Raw genomic sequence first — 18,681 nt, forward strand, 5'->3', positions numbered from 1 at the left:
GAACTGAATACTCCATTCTATATGTGTACCACATCTTCTTTATCCATTCCTCTGATGATAGACATTTAGGTTTTTTCCATGTCATGACTATTGTAAATAGTTCTGCAACACTGGGGTATATGTATCTTTTGGAGTTATCATTTTATTAAGTTTTATGGCTACAAGTGGGATTATTGGGTTATGTGGTAATTCTATTTTTAGTTTAGTTTTTTAAGGAACCTCCATACTATTCTTCATAGTTGTTGTACCAGTTTATGTTCCCATCAAGAGTGAGGGTGGGTTCCCTTTTCTCTACATCCTCTCCAGTATTTATTAATTGTAGATTTTTTATGGTGTCCATTCTGACCAGTGAAAGATGATATCTCATTGCAGTTTTGATGTGCATTTCTTTAATAATTTACAATGTTGGATATATCTTCATGTGCCTCTTGGCCATCTGTTTGTCTTCTTTGGAGAAATGGCTATTTAGATCTGTGCATTTTTAAATTTGGCGGGTTTTTTTTTTTTTTTTGATAATGAGCTACATGAGCTGTTTGTATATTTTGGAGACTAATCCTTTTTTGGTTGCTTCATTTGCAAATATTTTTTCCCATTCTGAAGGTTGTCTTTTTGCTTTGTTTCCTTTGCTGTGGAAAACTTTTAAGTTTAATTAGATCCCATTTTTGTTTTTATTTTCGTTACTGTAGGAGGTATATCCTAAAAGATATTGCTCTAATTTATGTCAAAGAGTGTCCTGCTTATGTTTTCCTCTGAGAGCTTTATATTACCCACTTTTATATTTAGATCCTTAATCCATTTTGGGTTTTTTTTTTTGTATATTGTTAGAGTGCTATATTAATAATTTCATTAATTTACAGTAGCTTTCCAGTTTTCCTAGCACTACTTAATGAAGCAGCCTTTACTTCATTGTATATTCTTGCCTTCTTTGTCATAGATTAGGTGATCATAGGTGGTGTGGTTTTGTCTGTGGGTTTTCTATCTTGTTCCATTGGTCTGTATTTCTATTTTTGTGCAAGTATCATACTGTTTTGATGATTGTAGTGTTGTAGTATAGTCTGAAGTCAGGGAACCTAATTCTTTCAGTCCTGTCTTTCTTTCTCAAGATTGCTTTGGCTACGTGGGGTCTTTTGTGTTTCCATACAAATTGTGAGTTTTTTTATTTGTTCTAATTCTGTGAAAAATTCTATTGGTAATTTGATAGGCATTGCTTTGAATGTGTAGATTGTTTTGGGTACTGTAGTGATTTTCACAGTATTGATTCTTCTAATATAGAACATGGTATAGCTCTCCATATGTTTGTGTGGTCTTTGATTTTTTTTCACTGGCATCTTACAGTTCTAAGTATTTTGTCTCCTTCAGTTCAGTTGAGATGTTCAGTCTTGTCCAACTCTTTGCAGTCCCATGAATGGCAGCACGCCAGGCCTCCCGATCCATCACCAACCCCCAGAGTTCACTCAGACTCATGTGCATGGAGTCAGTGATGCCATGCAGCCATCTCATCCTCTGTGGTCCCCTTCTCCTCCTGCCCCCAATCCCTCCAAGCATCAGGGTCTTTGCAATGAGTCAACTCTTTGCATGAGGTGGCCAAAGTACTGGAGTTTCAGCCTTAGTGCCAGTCCTTCCAGTGAACACCCAGGACTGGTCTCCTTTTGGATGGACTGGTTGGATCTCCTTATAGTCCAAGGGAATCTCAAGGGTCTTCTCCAACACCACAGTTCAAAAGCATCAATTCTTCAGCACTTAGCTTTCTTCACAGTCCAACTCTCACATCCATACATGACCACTGGAAAAACCATAGCCTTGACTAGACAGACCTTTGTTGGCAAAGTAATGTCTCTGCTTTTTACTATACTATCTAAGTTGGTCATAATTTTCCTTCCTAGGAGTATCTTCGAATTTCATGGCTGCAGTCACCATATGCAGTGATTTTGGAGCCCAAAAAGATAAAGTGTGACACTGTTTCCACTGTTTCCCCATCTATTTGCCATGAAGTGATGGGACCAGATGCCATGATCTTCGTTTTCTGAATGTTGAGCGTTAAGCCAACTTTTTCACTCTCCACTTTCACCTTCATCAAGAGGCTTTTTAGTTCCTCTTCACTTCCTGCCATAAGGGTGGTGTCATTTGTATATCTGAGGTTATTGATATTTCTCCCGTCAATCTTGATTCCAGCTTGTGTTTCTTCCAGTCCAGCGTTTCTCATGATGTATTCTGCATATAAGTTAAATAAACAGGGTGACAATATACAGCCTTGATGTACTCCTTTTCCTATTTGGAATCAGTCTGTTGTTCCATGTCCAGTTCTAACTGTTGCTTCCTGACCTGCATATAGGTTTCTCAAGAGGCAGGTCAGGTGGTCTGGTATACCCATCTCTTGAAGAATTTTCCACAGTTTATTGTGATCCACACAGTCAAAGGCTTTGGCATAGTCAATAAAGCAGAAATAGATGTTTTTCTGGAACTCTCTTGCTTTTTTGATAATCCAGCAGATGTTGGCAATTTGGTTTCTGGTTTTTCTGCCTTTCCTAAAACCAGCTTGAACATCTGGAAGTTCACGGTTCATGTGTTGCTGAACCCTGGCTTTGGAGAATTTTGAGCATTACTTTACTAGCGTGTGAGATGAGTGCAATTGCGAGGTAGTTTGAGCATTCTTTGGCATTGCCTTTCTTTGGGATTGGAATGAAAACTGACCTTTTCCAGTCCTGTGGCCACTGCTGAGTTTTCCAAATTTGCTGGCATATTGAGTGCAGGACTTTCACAGCATCATCTTTCACAGGTAGGTTTATTCCTAGGTATTTTATTCTTTTTGATGTCATGGTAAATGGAATTGTTTTCTCAATTTCTCTTTCTGATTTTCTGTTGTTAGTGTATAGAAATGTAAGAGATTTCTCTGTATTAATTTTGTGTCCTTCAAATTTACCAAATACATGAATGAGTTCCAGAAATTTTCTGGTGGCATTTTCAGGATTGTCTGTGTATGGACAAACCATGAGAATTTTATTTCTTCTTTTCCAATTTTTATTCCTTTTGTTTCTTTTTTGTCTCTGATTGCTGTGGCTAGAACTTCAATAAAAAAACAAAACTGTGTTTAATAAAAGTGGCAAGAGTGGGTGTCCTTGATGTTTCCTCAATTCAGAGGAAATGCTTTCAGTTTTTCACCATTGAGAATGATGTTTGCTGTGGGTTTGTCGTATTTGGCTTTTATTGTATTGTGGTAGGTTCCCTCTGTGCCTGTTTCTGGTGAGTTTTTATCATAAATGTTTGTTGAATTTTGTCAAAAGCTTTTTCTGATCTGTTGAGATGATCATATGGTTTTTATTCTTCAGTTTGTTAATGTGGTGTATCACATTGATTGAACTGCATATATTGAAGGATCCCTGCATTTCTGGGATAATTCCCACTTGATCGTGGTATGTGACCCTTTTAATGTGTTGTTGGATTTGGTTTGCTAGTATTTTGTTGAGGATTTTTGCACTTAAGTTCATCAATAATATTGACCTATAATTTTCTTTTTTGTGGTATCTTTGTCTGGTTTTGGTATCAGGGTGATGGTGACTTCATAGAAAGAGCTTCATAGAAAGCACTCCTTCCTCTGCAGTTTTTTGAAGAGTTTCAGAAGAACAGGTTTTAATCTCTCTCTAAATGTTTGATATAATTCACTGTGAAGCCATCTGGTCCTAGACTTTTCATTTGTTGAAAGTTTTTAATCACAATTTAAGTTTTAGGACATGTGATTGATCTATTCAGGTTTTCTTTTTCTCCTCGATGATATTTGTTCTTAAGCTAAGGGAAAACCTGGCTTCAGCAGTGTCATGCACAACAAATGTTTGTTCCAAACAATAAGGCAAAACAAATGCAAAGAAAATACAAAACAAATTTATTGTCAAGAGATGCAGAATCCAGTGTGAAAATCAAATATTTCTATAAGGATAAAAAAAGTCGTTTTTAAGCACTTTCCACAATAGTTCATCAAATGAAAGATTCCATTAATTTTAAGGAGCAAAATATTTTATGTGTTTCTCAGAAGATACTACTAAGTCTAATAGGCAGCCTCCTACAAAAATCTGGTATGCCAAAGCTGTAATCTTGAGAGACAAAGAATTTGTAGCTGAGGTGAAAGCAAAGGACCAGAGGGATTAAAACCAGGATAGTATATTCATAGGTTGTTTTATCATTCCTTGTGGATTGCTAGTCACTATGTAAGTCTACAGTCAGTGTGTACATCTAGAAAATAAAAAGGTGAACCAAGCCATAAGGTGATGACCCCACTGTGAGGAGCTGGGGTGTGGGACACTAAAGATATAAATCACAATAATCATAAATAATAAATCAGTCATACTAATTATTCTCAAAAAATGTTTGGCAGACCCCTAAGGGTACTTTATAGAGGAAACTGTTAGTGACCTATGGAGACTCAGGCATGGTTTTTCTGGGGAAGCAATGTTGGAGCCAAAATATGCAGACCAAGAGATATTATCCTGGTAGAAGGCAGGGATAGGTAAGAGGAGGACATTTCACACAGAACTAGGAGCATGTGCAAAGACTTATATCTAGGGCAACAAGGCTTATTGCTAGGGAAACACTGGAAGCAGCTAAAGACTGATGTAGCTGGAGTGAAGAAAGCAAAGTGGATGGTAGTACAAGATGAAGTTGAAAAGGTGGCAGAGGCCAGGTCATGCATGCAGTATTGTTGCTATTGTTCGGTCGCTTCAGTCGTGTCCAACTCTGTGTGATTCCCATGCATTGCAGCCAACCATTCTCCTCCCTCCATGGAATTCTCCAGTCAGGAATTCTGGAGTGGGTTGCCATTTCCTTCTCCAGGGAATCTTCCCACATGAGGAATCGAATCTACATCTCTTGCATTGCAGGCAGATTCTTTTCCATATGGTATTGGTCACTAGTAAATGGGTAGATTTTATTATGGAAGGATGAGGAAGTTTTATTCTAATTGCTTCCATATACTAAGTTCAGTGGGAAGCAAAGTCTTCACAAGGTTAAAAGTGGAGTAAGGGTTAATGAAGATTTGAAGAAAGAGAAGAAGGTAGAAATACCATATGAGAGACTTGGAGAGTTAATCAACTAAGGACTATAGTATAATTCCTGGGCATCATGAAGAACCTACTGAAGTTTTAAATCATCAGTTTAAAGGAAGACCAGTTCTGTGGCTTTTATATATATTTTGGTGCAGGAAGGGAATGGCTACCCACTCTAGTACTCTTGCATGGGAAATCCCATGGACAGAGGAGCCTGGCGGGCTAGGGATTGCAAAGGCTCCAACATGACTGAGTAGCTAACACTTTCACTTTAGGTGCAGGAACAGAGCAGATGCAAGTTGTATTTAATCAGTTATAATTTTAACAGGAGAGTATGTTGAGGGAGGAAAAGGACAAAGCAACTAAAACTGTGTTATGGACTGAGTGTTTGTATTCCTGAAATGTATATGTTGAAGCTGTAACTCCCCATGTGACTGTATTTGTAGAAAGCGTCTGTGAGAATATGTTAAAGGTTGCATAATTTCATGAGAGTGGGAACTTAATGCAGTACGGTTGGTACTCTTCTAAGAAATGGAGGAGGCACCAGAGTTTTCTCTGTACTTGTAATCATGTGCTTAGAGAATGGCCTTATGTGAGGACTCCAGGGGAAAAGGAGACAGATCCACAAGCCAGGAAGAAAGCTCTCAACAGAAACCAAATCATGCCAGAGGTTAATCTCAACTTCCGGACCCCAGAACTATGAGGAGTAAGGCAGGAAGACTGTGGGATTTTATTTTGGGAACCTGAGCAGACCAACATACTGGGGGAGTATGTTGGAGGGGAAAAGGGACAAGTTGTTTAAATTTACATGCAGAGAAGTAAATATAATGATGGGCTCTAAAGTCTCAGCCGTATTAGGAGGGAAATAAACGTGGTGGTGGGGATTGAATGATGTATTCAGTTCAGTTCAGTTCAGTTCAGTCGCTCAGTCGTGTCCGACTCTTTGTGACCCCATGAATTGCAGCACGCCAAGCCTCTCTGTCCATCACCAACTCCCAGAGTTCACTCAGACTCATGTCCATCGAGTCAGTGATGCCATCCAGCTATCTCATCCTCTGTCGTCCCCTTCTCCTCCTCCTCCGTCCCCAATCCCTCCCAGCATCAGAGTCTTTTCCAATGAGTCAACTCTTCGCATGAGGTGGCCAAAGTATTGGAGTTTCAGCTTTAGCATCATTCCTTCCAAAGAAATCCCAGGGCTGATCTCCTTTAGAATGGACTGGTTGGATCTCCTTACAGTCCAAGGGACTCTCAAGAGTCTTCTCCAACACCACAGTTCAAAAGCATCAATTCTTCGGTGCTCAGCCTTCTTCACAGTCCAACTCTCACATCCATACATGACCACTGGAAAAACCATAGCCTTGACTAGACGGACCTTTGTTGGCAAAGTAATGTCTCTGCTTTTGAATATGCTATCTAGGTTGGTCATAACTTTCCTTCCAAGGAGTAAGCGTCTTTTAATTTCATGGCAGCAATCACCATCTGCAGTGATTTGGGAGCCCCAAAAAAATAAAATCTGACACTGTTTCCACTGTTTCCCCATCTATTTCCCATGAAGTGATGGGACCAGATGCCATGATCTTCGTTTTCTGAATGTTGAGCTTTAAGCCAACTTTTTCACTCTCCTCTTTCACTTTCATCAGGAGGCTTTTTAGTTCCTCCTCACTTTCTGCCATAAGGGTGGTGTCATCTGCATTTCTGAGGTTATTGATATTTATCCCATATATTGTACGTCAAAAGTTTAGTAAGGCCAAAGAATTGGAAATCCCAGTGCAGTTGAAGCTTCAACTGGAAAATAGGGGAGCGGGGTATTTGACATTGAGATTTTGGAAGAGATGTTATTATTTCTTGGCAATGGCAAGGTCTAGGAGTATGGCTGTAAACAGAAGACAGGTTTATGGAGCAAGGAGTCAGAGAACTAAGAAGTCAGGATATTGAATGGATTGTCCGTGTGCTTATTGAAATCACAAATTAACAGAGGAGTGATGGAGACAAAGGCAGGAATTCAAAAGGTAAAATATGCAAGGAATGTATATACATATAAGTACAGAGATCTGAATGATCTTTAAAAGCAAAATCAACAGAAATCAGTCATGAATTAAAATGAGATAGAGGAAAAATTGGCTTCTCAGGTAGCTCAGCTGTTAAAGAATCTGCCTGCAATAAAGGAGCTGCAGGAGATGTGGGTTTGATCCCTGGGTTGGGAAGATCCCCTGGAGAAGGGTATGGCAACTCAGTCCAGTATTCTTGCCTGGAGAATCCCATGGACAGAGGAGCCTGGTGGGCTACAGTCCATGAGGTTGGAAAGAGTCGGATTTGACTTAGCACTAAGCACAGAACATATCAGAGGGTGAATAGGGAGAGGGAGCCATTAAGGATACTCATTGGTTCATGACTTGAGCTGCAGGATGAATCATGGTATCACTGGTAAGTTAGACAAGGCTGGGAGAAGGTCAGTAGTTTGAACTGGATGTTCTAAATTGGAAGTGCTCTTGGGATATCCCAGTGAATATATCAAGTAAGTAGCCTGGTATTTTGGTCTGATGCTTAGAGCAGGGTTCATCCTGGAAATAAAAATCTGTGAAATATTGGATGATGGGTAGTAATTGAGTTCCTTGAGAGTTGTGACATTGTTTACAAAGTAAGTATAGAGAGAGGAGGAGCTTAAAACTTGGGCCTGAGTAACTTCAGTATTTAATGAGCAGATTGAGAAGTGTGATCCTTAAGGGACACTGATTCAGGAGTGGAGAGATAAGGAAACCAGGAGGAAATGCCATCACAGAAGACAAAGGAAAGAGACCGTTTTAAAAAGGAAGAAACAGCAAATAGCGTTGAAAGCCAATGAGAGACTAAGTAGGCTGAGAGCATAAAAATGTCATTATTTAGTGACATAGAGGCTATTAGTGACCTTGATAAGAGCTTCTTTAGTGAGCCAATGGGGGTGCAAGATCTATTAGAGATAGGTGACTGAAGCAGAGGTAAAGAAAAGACAAAAAGAGAAAGCGGGATGGACCACCTTTTCAAGATTTTTAGCATTAAAAGGGGAAGAAAAGAAGTGTGACAGTAAGGATTAATGGAAGTAAGGATGGAGATACATATTATGTGTGTGTGTATTTGTATTATCTTAGTTAACATATACGTATATAATTTTATTTTCAAGATGGCATGAACTTGAGCCTATATAAATTTTGATGAAATGAATACAATTGGGAATTTTAATACAAATTTAATATGTTATTGGGGAAAACACTAAATGATAGTGGAAAAGTAGGAGGGGATGTCATTCTAAGCACAGTTTTAGAGAGAGATTCTAAGAGAACTGGCAGTCCTCTAGTGCAACAAGAGGGAAAGAGAGCTGGATTGCCCCAGGACTCAGTCATCTACTTTTGTTCTGTTTGCTTTCTGGGTGATCTAGTCCTTTTTTCTATAAGAGTGTTGTTGGGGGTTGGCACAGTGGGCTTCACGTTCCCAAAGAAGCCAAGAGAAAGGAGAACACAAAGTTCCATCTGGTGCTGCAGGCAGGCTGGTGAGATGTGAGAGAGAAAATAGCTGCCACCTGACCAGAGTATGGGAGAAGCAGCCTTTCCAACTTTCAGCTAAGAAAATGCAGGGGCAGGGCCCTCAGAAAAGACTGGGAAAATGTAGGGGACTTCTCCATTCCTGAGAATGGAATTAGAGAGTTGTGGGTACATCATGAGGAGTAAGGAAATATTTGTTATTGGCAAGAAGATAATTTTCAGTCTAAAACCAAGCAGTTCAGTAAAGTAGTAGAGGTTACTGAAGAAAACTATATAGTGAAAGGCAGACCTTTTGTTCAAATTTGGCTGTAAGGGAAAAGAGGAAGATGGAAATAAATTCTATTAATAAATTTTATTTGTCTTCTGTAATCTAGCTAGTTACCTGTACAATTTCACTTCCATTTTGTTCCTTACTGTGACCTCTATTCAGGTTGATTATCTGTACATAATGTTTTTGAAAATCCTTTTTTCTGAACTATTTTTCATTTATGCTTTCCCCCTGCTCAGAATATCAGTTAAGTCCTTTTTCACCTTGTGAACACGACTCTACTCGTTAGACACTTTAAAATTTACCTTTCAACCTTCTCTTTGTTTTATGTTTTTTTACTCTGGAATGATTGATGTTTGTTGTAAAATCATTTGGAAAATACTTGAAATGTTTAAGTAAATATAACCCACATAATATCATCACACAGATAGATCATACTGTATATATTATTTTTAACACTAATACTTCTAAAATTGCTGTCTTTTCTGTTCTGCTGAATATTTGTAACAACAAAATTGTAATGACTGTCTTAATATTCTGTTGTATGGATGGACCATATTTCATTTAAACATTTGCCTAATATCAATTAACTTAGATAATTTTCATTTTACTTATTGTAAATAAAACATGATCTTTTACACAAACATTTGTCTACACAATAACACCGTTAGGGCAAAAATCCTTAAAGTAGTAATAGATTACTAATTCAAAGGGTAAATGTTTTATAAAGGCTCTAAATGTATAGAGGCAGATTGTCTTCCAGAAAGACTATAATAAGTTATCTTCCTGCAAACAGCATTTATGAAAATATAGGTACCACCCCGTGGAGTAGTTTTAAAAGTTTTAATTTCCTAAGTGGAAAAATGGCTTCTTATTGGGATTTTCACCTGCTTTTATTTGATTACTAATTAAGGTGAATATTTTTTCTTATAGTTATTAATTGTGGCATGTCTTCTTTCTACTGTCTAGTCATACCCTTCACACATAAAACATAACATTCTAATTTAATTATAAAAGACCATTAGTATTAACCTAATTATAAAATTTTGTTCAGTTCAGTTCAGTCCCTCAGTCGTGTCCGACTCTTTGCGACCCCATGAATCGCAGCACGCCAGGCCTCCCTGTCCATCACCAACTCCCGGAGTTCACTCAGACTCACGTCCATCAAGTCAATGATGCCATCCAGCCATCTCATCCTCTGCCGTCCCCTTCTCCTCCTGCCCCCAATCCCTCCCAGCATCAGAGTCTTTTCCAATGAGTCAACTCTTCGCATGAGGTGGCCAAAGTACTGGAGTTTCAGCTTTAGCATCATTCCTTCCAAAGAAATCCCAGGGCTGATCTCCTTCACAATGGACTGGTTGGGTCTCCTTGCAGTCCAAGGGACTCTCAAGAGTCTTCTCCAACAACACAGTTCAAAAGCATCAATTCTTCAGCACTCAGCTTTCTTCACAGTCCAACTCTCACATCCGTACATGACCACAGGAAAAACCATAGCCTTGACTAGACGGACCTTTGTTGGCAAAGTAATGTCTCTGCTTTTGAATATGCTATCTAGGTTGGTCATAACTTTCCTTCCAAGGAGTAAGCGTCTTTTAATTTCATGGCTGCAATCACCATCTGCAGTGATTTTGGAGCCCCCCAAAATAAAATTTTATTACATGATAGTTATATTACTTTGTATTATATTTGTTGTTATTTTCACCCTAACTACGTTTTCCCAATAAAGTATATTGCACATAATCTAATTCTTCATTCTCCGAAGTCATGTAGCACTCTAGAGTTTCACTCTACAATCTTGAAAATCACTCCCTATTGTCTTGTGTTGTTCACTAATGGTTTCTTTTTTGCTAATCTTTTTAGCCACAGAAATAGTGAGTTGCTTAAAAATAAAAATATAGAATATGTTTATCATTATTCCTAGGTTTGTAATTGGTATTGTGTCACTGACATCTAATTTGTTTCTGGGATTATCATTATGTAGGGCCTCCCTGGTGGTTCAGGCGGTAAAGAATCTGCCTGTAATTCAGGAGACCCAGGTTCAATCCCTGAGTCGGGAAGATGCCCTGGAAAAGGGAATAGTAACCCACTCCAGTATTCTTGCCTGGAGAATTCCATGGACAGAGAAGCCTGGCAGGCTGTAGTCCATGGGGTCACAAAGAGTCAGACACAACTGAGCAACTAACACAACAACAATAGGGCCATCAAAATACGTAGAAAATTAACTCATTGTATGTCAGTTACCATTATGTTCTAGAAAAATTTGTGTATATTTAAAGCTCGTGGGAATAGATTATTTTTCTTGGGAATATGTTTATGCTTGTAGTAAGATTTGGAAACAAATATCCCTGGGGTATATTAAAATTATTTGAAAATTTTAGGATTGTATATTAAAGAAAAACTCTGTTGTGAGCATATTACTCGTGTCATAGTTAAGTGAAAGGTGGTGTGAACCATCTGATAAATGATTTCTTTTTTTTCGCGTCAAGTAACCCAACTTTTCTGAGCATGCTGGCTTTGCAAGGATTTATAGTTGCCTGCCTTCATGCTGGAGTTACTTCAGCTTTCCGTGATGCATTCCAGCTAATCTAGAGGTTAAGGCATTGCTTGATCATGGATAGATCTGATTGTTACTCAGCCCTGGAATTCTTTATAAAATTCCAGAATGTGGGCTAGAAATTGACTTAGGGAATCCAATAAAGTTGCAAGTCTTGGCAGTCATCCAAGCTAAATTTATAGACTGGAAGAAATATGGGCTTTCCATTGTTCTTTTTCACCTTTCTGGGGTTTCTTTTGTGTGTATGTGAGTGTGTGAGTGTAAATTTATCATTTTGCTGACATTGGAGTGGAAATAACCATTGAGGGCGTCCAGCTAAAGTATTTTCGCTTTGGATCTTCCCTAATCTTTCCAAACTTTGACCCAAACCTGCACCAAGAATGAACTTGTTCTCCCTCTCTAGGATGCTGGTGTCATGAAATAAGAACTGGTCCTTGAAAATGAATCACACCAGGATAATAGCTGATATGCCATTTGTCTGCTTGGTACAACTCCCAAACCCCTGTTCTTCCCCTGGCTCTGTGGGAGCCTTCTATCTGAGACATGATCTGAGAAAACATGATCTATATATTGTTTCTGTTCATTCTACGAAATGTATTCGGGGCACGAAAACCTTTTCTGAAGCCTCTTATAGATTCCACTCTTTTTGTATGTGCCTGATGCTCTTGGTACATGGAGATCTAAGCAGTCCTCTCCTATCTGATCACTGAAAATCTGTCTTGTTCCTACAGAATGGATTTGCTGTGGTGAGGCCCCCAGGCCATCATGCTGAGGAATCCACAGCCATGTAAGTACCAAGGACTGCTGGCCATCTCCCAGCGCCACGGTTCCTGGCGGTCACCTGCCCCATGCATGTCTCTGAAGCCTCTAATTGTTAGCAGATGGACTGAGAAATCTTGCGAGGTACTCCCAGAAGCAGATTTATGGCTTCAGAGATCATATAGCATTTTAAAAAATGCTCTGAACATTATTTATAATGGTTTTCCTGGCTGATTTGCTTTCTTATTTCTCTGTTCTTCTCTATTCCGCAGGGGGTTCTGCTTTTTTAATTCAGTTGCAATTACCGCCAAATACTTGAGAGACCAACTAAATATAAGCAAGATATTGATTGTAGATCTGGTATGTATTCCTGGCCAGAGCTGCATTTTCAGTGACTCTAGATAAAAGGGACTGAATTTGTATTTCTCTGTTAGGTTGCCTTGTTTTTAGCACTTGCAAACAACTGAAGGGTGTGTTTCCTTTGAATGTGGAAACTCATTAAATTCAGGATTGCAGTTCTGAAACCATAAACATTCACGTTTCACTTTCATGGTGTTAACTGCAATTTAATGAGAAGAAGGCGCAGATCGGGGCAACTTTTATGATCCTTAAATGAATTGATACTTCCACAGTTAAAATAACCCAACAGAACCTGAATTTACTTTTCCCTGCAGAATATAGACTTTAAATAGTCAGATGTGCTGGAAAGAATGTTGTTGCTTTGGTAACCAATTGGCCACTTCCCCTGGTTAGCAATCATGTTGCTTGTTGTGCAACAGTGGTATTATTAAAACAAGTCAGCGTGTCTTTTTTTTTCTGAAAAGATCTCAGATCATGTATGCCAGTTTGGGATGACTGCCGGCAGGAACCCTGCGTGATTAAGAGTCAGAGGCATTCGATTAGTCTTGCCTTTTAACATGATGCGTTCTTACACAATAGAGTTATAATTTGTTTAACAAATGGTTTGTTTAAATGCAGATGACACTTGGCATGTTGTCTATAGTAGATTCACAAATAATGAGCTGGATATCTGCCGCATACAAAAGGACCAGCCCAGGAAAGGGCGAAAGAAAACTGACTGGTGATTTATGAGCCCCGTTTTCTGTTTGCCTCCAGTTCACGAGGAGGTGTAATAGGTTGTCTGACAAAGCATAGACAGGAAATGAACCCTGGCATCCAAAGCGAACCTGCTGCATCTGCACTTAATTAATTTTTGCAGGTGATAAAAGATTTAAAGGCAAAATATGTTAGAAGTTTTTTTGAAGTGCAAGGCTTAATAGTCTAAATCTTGTTCATATCTGCACTCATAATTAAATCTTATTGGGAAGCCGTGGCCTTACCGCCTGGTCTTCTGATTCAGTTAGGCAGGCCTGCCAGAGGGTGGGGAGAGAGCAAACAAAGCCCTGTGAAGAAACACTTGGTCAAGTTAAAGTAAAGAAAAAAGGAATAAAAGGCTGATAACCATTTCTAGCGTTCAAGAGGAGTGGATGTTTCCCCCCATACTGTATTGCAGCCTTCCTACAAGTTCTTTGGTGCTGAGAGTATTGAAACCCAGCTTTCCATGTGTTTTCCAAACATGCTGAAGTTTCAGTGTAGGTCATAGTTCAACATTAAAGAAACGTGTTGAAGGCCTAGATATACTACAGCAGTGAGGTCTTAAAATTTTACAAAAACGAGGACATCAGTTCCTATTTTCCCATGTATATACAAAATGACATTTTAAAGAATGAACAATTATTGGCTTGCATGATTTATAAGATAGTAAATCTTTAAAATAATTTTAATATGCTTCTAAAACACTTAAGTTCTGCTAGAAAAATAAGCTAAAAACTTGAAGAAAGGGCAGCAGATGAAGACCAAGGATTGTGAGGAAAATCTTTCTACACATTCTAAATTTGTCAAAATTATGCAGGAAAGAGATTGGTAAACTGTCACCCTGTCTTTCAGAATTTCTTCGTGTTATTTTCTGAGGACTCTCCACTACTAGGAAGATAATAACTGTTAAGAGCCTCTTTGAAAGCACACGTGTGACATCCAGACTCTAGAGCAATGGACTGTACAATAGACATGAAAGCTAAAATGCCTGGATGGTGATGGATGGATATCTTGTGCCTCAGAGGATTTGTGTGTAAAGCTTTGTTTTTGTACATTCATATAAGAATAAAAAGATTTGCGGGATATAATTTGCTATGATTTATAAAATAAGTTGCTTGGTAGCCACCAGGAGTGTCCTGTAAGCTTACTGGCCTTTGATTATGAATTTGCTCCATTATCCCACATAAAGGACGCTGATTTCCCAGCAGGCTGCAGTAGAAGAGAAGGTTTTGTTTCATGTTCTCTAAACATACGAGGTTCTTTCCAAAGGGTTGCCTCTGAGATCACCACCAGCCCGCATATTCTTGCTTTCAAGTCTTCCAGATTCTGCAGCTGCAGGAACACTTTGAGGAAATTCCCCTGTTTCTTCCAGCTGCTGAGAAGGAAGTTTTAAAGTGCCACGTGGCGCTGAGACATCCGTTCTCCCTGGCTGACAGGTCTGTTCTGCAAGTGAGCAGAGGAAAAGGAAAGGTGCTTCAGTGACAAAAGATCTTCATTCCTGCATATCCAAACTCACTGACTTTAGCTAACTGGTAGGAACCGCAGCTCCACCAGTTCTTGGGCCAACAGAAGCCAGAGCCATTCCGTTGTTCCAGCAGCTAGATTCATCATTTTTGGATGCCTACTAATTAGAGAGCCAGAGCTCTAATTCACCCTCTATTTGAGCCTGAAGCCAAATTCAGAGGCATTGAATATTGTAGGCAGGGATGATTTCTGGTTTATCTGGAGAGCTTATTCTTCTAGTTTTCCTTCTGGGGAAGATTCCAAAGACCTTCAGATTGGTGAGGAGAGGGAGCAGGCGCACTCGCTTTTCAGCTTGCAGGAGATTGGCCGTTGTGTTCAGAGCATGAACCTGTCCTAGGATGTGCCTGCATGACTCAGGTAGCTTTTATGTAACGTGACTTTCAGTTGAAAATAATACGTTTTAGGCTATTTTCATTTTTAAAAAGGATGCTTCAAATGTCCTTAGATTTTTGGGAATTCAGTGTTCAGTCAAGCACCAAACTTGACCCAAGAATTGCCAGTACTAAATAATTGTAAGTACCAGGGACAGGAAAGCCTGGTGGGCTGCCATCTATGGGGTCACACAGAGTCGGACACTACTGAATCGACTTAGCAGCAGCAGCAGCAAATCTTAGATGCAAGATCTGTTTTGAAGCTGTGAGTTATTTGGTTCATTTTCTTACTATAGCAAGTCCTCATCATCACCAATGATTGTCTTATGTTGTTGCTATGGAGAAAAAGTCCTTAGATCATACCTGACCAGTAGGCACTTTGTATGTGTATTTTCAGAGAAAGCTGAAAAAATACTTTCAAGAATATAAGTTGTTGCCCAAAACAAAAGGCACATTTGAATTTACCTATATCTCTAAATGCTTTTGAATATAAATATGGAGTAAATAATTATCCATGCATTTTTAGAATAAATTTGTAAATTTTAATGAATAGTATCTGTTGAAGCCTTATTGTGCTGTGGGGAAGACTGTAGTTCTTATTTTGAAATTTATGCAGTGATAAGTATCCAACCTGTTTTACAAAACAAATGATTTTATATCTAAGACAAACTATCTTTTATTTGACTGTCTTAAATAAACCTTTACAGCATCAAGACAATATTTTACTGGTTTTCAAACTGTTGATATGTCTAGGCCCAGAGCACAATTTTTCTTAAAACACTGACTGAGAATTCTATCTTGTAACAGAAACAAAGTTTTCTATCAATGTTATTTTTCAAAGTATTTTGTTTGTCCATCCTCTAGATATCCATTAGCAAATTCGAGACTCTTGGGGGTTAAATTATTTCATTTCTGTTCTCATAAAGGAAAAGTTTTACTATCCCCTCCTTCCTGTCCTTTGAACATCCTGAAATCCAAGATTTAATATTTTTCAGTATGCTGTTTTTTCCCCTGATATGTGTATGCCTTTAGCCAAGACAAGTTTCTGGAAGGATGCCTATCTTCCCCAATATTCTGTGATTCCTTAATTGGATATGTGTACTGTATGGAACGGAGAAGGCAATGGCACCCCACTCCGGTACTCTTGCCTGGAAAATCCCATGGACGGAGGAGCCTGGTAGGCTGAAGTCCATGGGGCTGCTAAGAGTCGGACACGACTGAGCGACTTCACTTTCACTTTTCACTTTCATGCACTGGAGAAGGAAATGGCAACCCACTCCAGTGTTCTTGCCTGGAGAATCCCAGGGATGGCAGAGCCTGGTGGGCAGCCATCTATAGGGTCGCACAGAGTCGGACACGACTGAAGTGACTTAGCAGCAGCAACTGTATGGAAGAAGGAAGGTATGTTAGTGCATGTCTGCACTGTGGATGGCAGGATCACTTCAGGCTTTCATAAATCAGCAAATGTAGGTTTTGATGGTGTTAGTGAGGGAGTTCTGGGCTGGGGTTGACGTGGAGACAACTTATATAAACCTCAATAAGGGGCAGTAATGACCACCAGTCTCACTTCAGAGTTTTACCAAGAGAATCGAAGAGATAATGAACGTAATTGTAAGTTAACAGCATAATGGTTATGAGTTTGGCTTTAGGAGTAAGAAGTGGATTCAAGACCTTGTCTTGAAAAATTACTGAAACTCTCCAAGTCTCAGTCTGCTTACCTTTTAAATTAGGGATAATACCATATACTTCATATAAATGTTAAATAAGCTATGTGAGATGTTTAATATGGTACCTGACTCAAAATTTTTAGGAATCATTGTTGAAAATAGTGGGATTCATACTGATACAAAATAAAGTACAGTGTAAGTAGGTAGTTAACAAGTAACCAAAAATTTTTTATAACAGAACCTGAAACTATATATGTTACACATGTAGCAGTAATACTATATTAAATACAAATATGTAGGTTATTTGCTTTTAAGAGTCCTTTATTTTATTTTGTTCAGAAGCTATTTAGGAACCACATTAACTGAGACTCTTAATGCTTGAGGTCTTTTAGTAAGGACATTTTAAAAATGCTATTAGTTTTATTTTTCCCATATCTTGTATCAGTTCCAGCATGTTTGTATCATAAAGCAATTAGAAAAAAGAGCTGTTAAGTTTTGTATCATTATTGAATATGAATGCCATAAGAATTTTTTTCATTCATTTTGATGAAACTGACTTTTTTGTGTGTGGGAAGAAGGAATGGTGTAGGGAAAGAAAAAAGAGGAGGAAGGAGGCTTGGAAGAGAGCCATAATATATTAAATATATAATATTAAAATTAGGCAGATTGGACAAGATCGCATAAAGGCCCATGCCGTCGTTCTGCTTTGGCCCAAATGATTTAATAGCTAATGAGCTCATGCTTCTGTGTCTTCGACTCTTGCCGTCACAATTTTACCAAAATAAAGTATGAAGTTCTTTTTGCATCTGGCATCTCTTTTGAAGTCATTCTAACTGCTGAGGGACTGCTAACTGAACTGAGCGCTTCAAGAAAGCCAATTTACTCAGCTGGTTGCAAAGCCTTTGACCTTAATGGTGGGACTTGGCAAATCAATGCATACACGTATGTTTAGTGTTCTGTCAAGAATTGTGAAAATGCTCTGTAAGCCATAGATCCTTCTGCAGAATACTGGTTTGTAGTTTAAACATTAGTCTTTCTTCAGAGGCCAATGAGGCTAGTTAATTAAGCCTGAGGGGTTATGAACTGTTGGCAGTTAATAAGTCATAAAATTCCTCCATAAAACAGGATGCAAGATTCCATCACTGAAGCAAAGAGTACAAAGGGCCGGTGTATAAATATCTAATTGTACCAAAGGACTGGGCTTTCTCAATGACTGCTCATCTGGAGTCTCCAGGGCATGTTCTCTGTGGTTTCCTGATTTTTAGAAGCCAGTTTAAAAAATGAGTGCATTAAAGGGTAATTTGCCTGAAAGTTCAGGAAGTAAAGGGGGGTGGTGTGGAAGCAGGCTGAACACGGGAAAGAAAGAGGGATACAGAAGACAGAAAATGAGAAGGAGGGTGGGGTAGAAAGACAGGGAACTAGACATCAGGAAAGTTGTTTCCACGCAGAGTTAGACGTGACTGTATTTGTCATCTGTTTTCTTTTCCCTGTAGGATGTTCACCATGGAAATGGTACACAGCAAGCCTTTTATGCTGACCCCAACATCCTGTATATTTCACTCCATCGCTATGATGAAGGGAACTTTTTCCCTGGCAGTGGAGCCCCAAATGAGGTTCGGTTTATTTCTTTAGAGCCCCACTTTTATTTGTATCTTTCAGGTAATTGCATTGCATGATTACCCCTAATTTTCTTGTCCTTTGCTGGTGTTTTAAATTACACGAGATTACTGAATTGTCCCACGGGACCAAGAACCAGTGCAGAACAAGTGCATAACCCAGAGCACTGGTTGTCAAGCAAGGTTGGACTGATTTGACATGTTGTTTGATGTTTATTTCAAGAGCACACATGTGTTTGTTTTCCTGTCTTTTTGCTTCTTCCCTGTGCTCTCCTCTAC

General features: G+C 38.9%; 1 protein-coding gene across 9 annotated transcripts in view; it reads left to right on the plus strand.

Moving 5' to 3' along the window:
* Positions 1-18,681, plus strand: part of HDAC9 (histone deacetylase 9) — a 988,950-nt gene that overhangs the window by 779,623 nt on the left and 190,646 nt on the right. For 7 of the 9 annotated variants that reach the window (XM_059885810.1, XM_059885813.1, XM_059885811.1 and 4 more), the window contains 3 exons: positions 12,102-12,157; positions 12,402-12,489; positions 18,280-18,399. In XM_059885810.1, coding sequence (XP_059741793.1) covers positions 12,102-12,157; positions 12,402-12,489; positions 18,280-18,399 — 264 coding nt within the window. Of the gene's footprint in view, positions 1-12,101; positions 12,158-12,401; positions 12,490-14,076; positions 14,369-18,279; positions 18,400-18,681 lie in introns of those variants that run through there. The other 2 variants (XM_059885815.1, XR_009494194.1) reach the window with 2 other exon arrangements.

This window comes from Bos taurus, chromosome 4 (genome assembly GCF_002263795.3).
Source record: "Bos taurus isolate L1 Dominette 01449 registration number 42190680 breed Hereford chromosome 4, ARS-UCD2.0, whole genome shotgun sequence".
Classification (NCBI taxonomy): Eukaryota; Metazoa; Chordata; class Mammalia; order Artiodactyla; family Bovidae; genus Bos; species Bos taurus.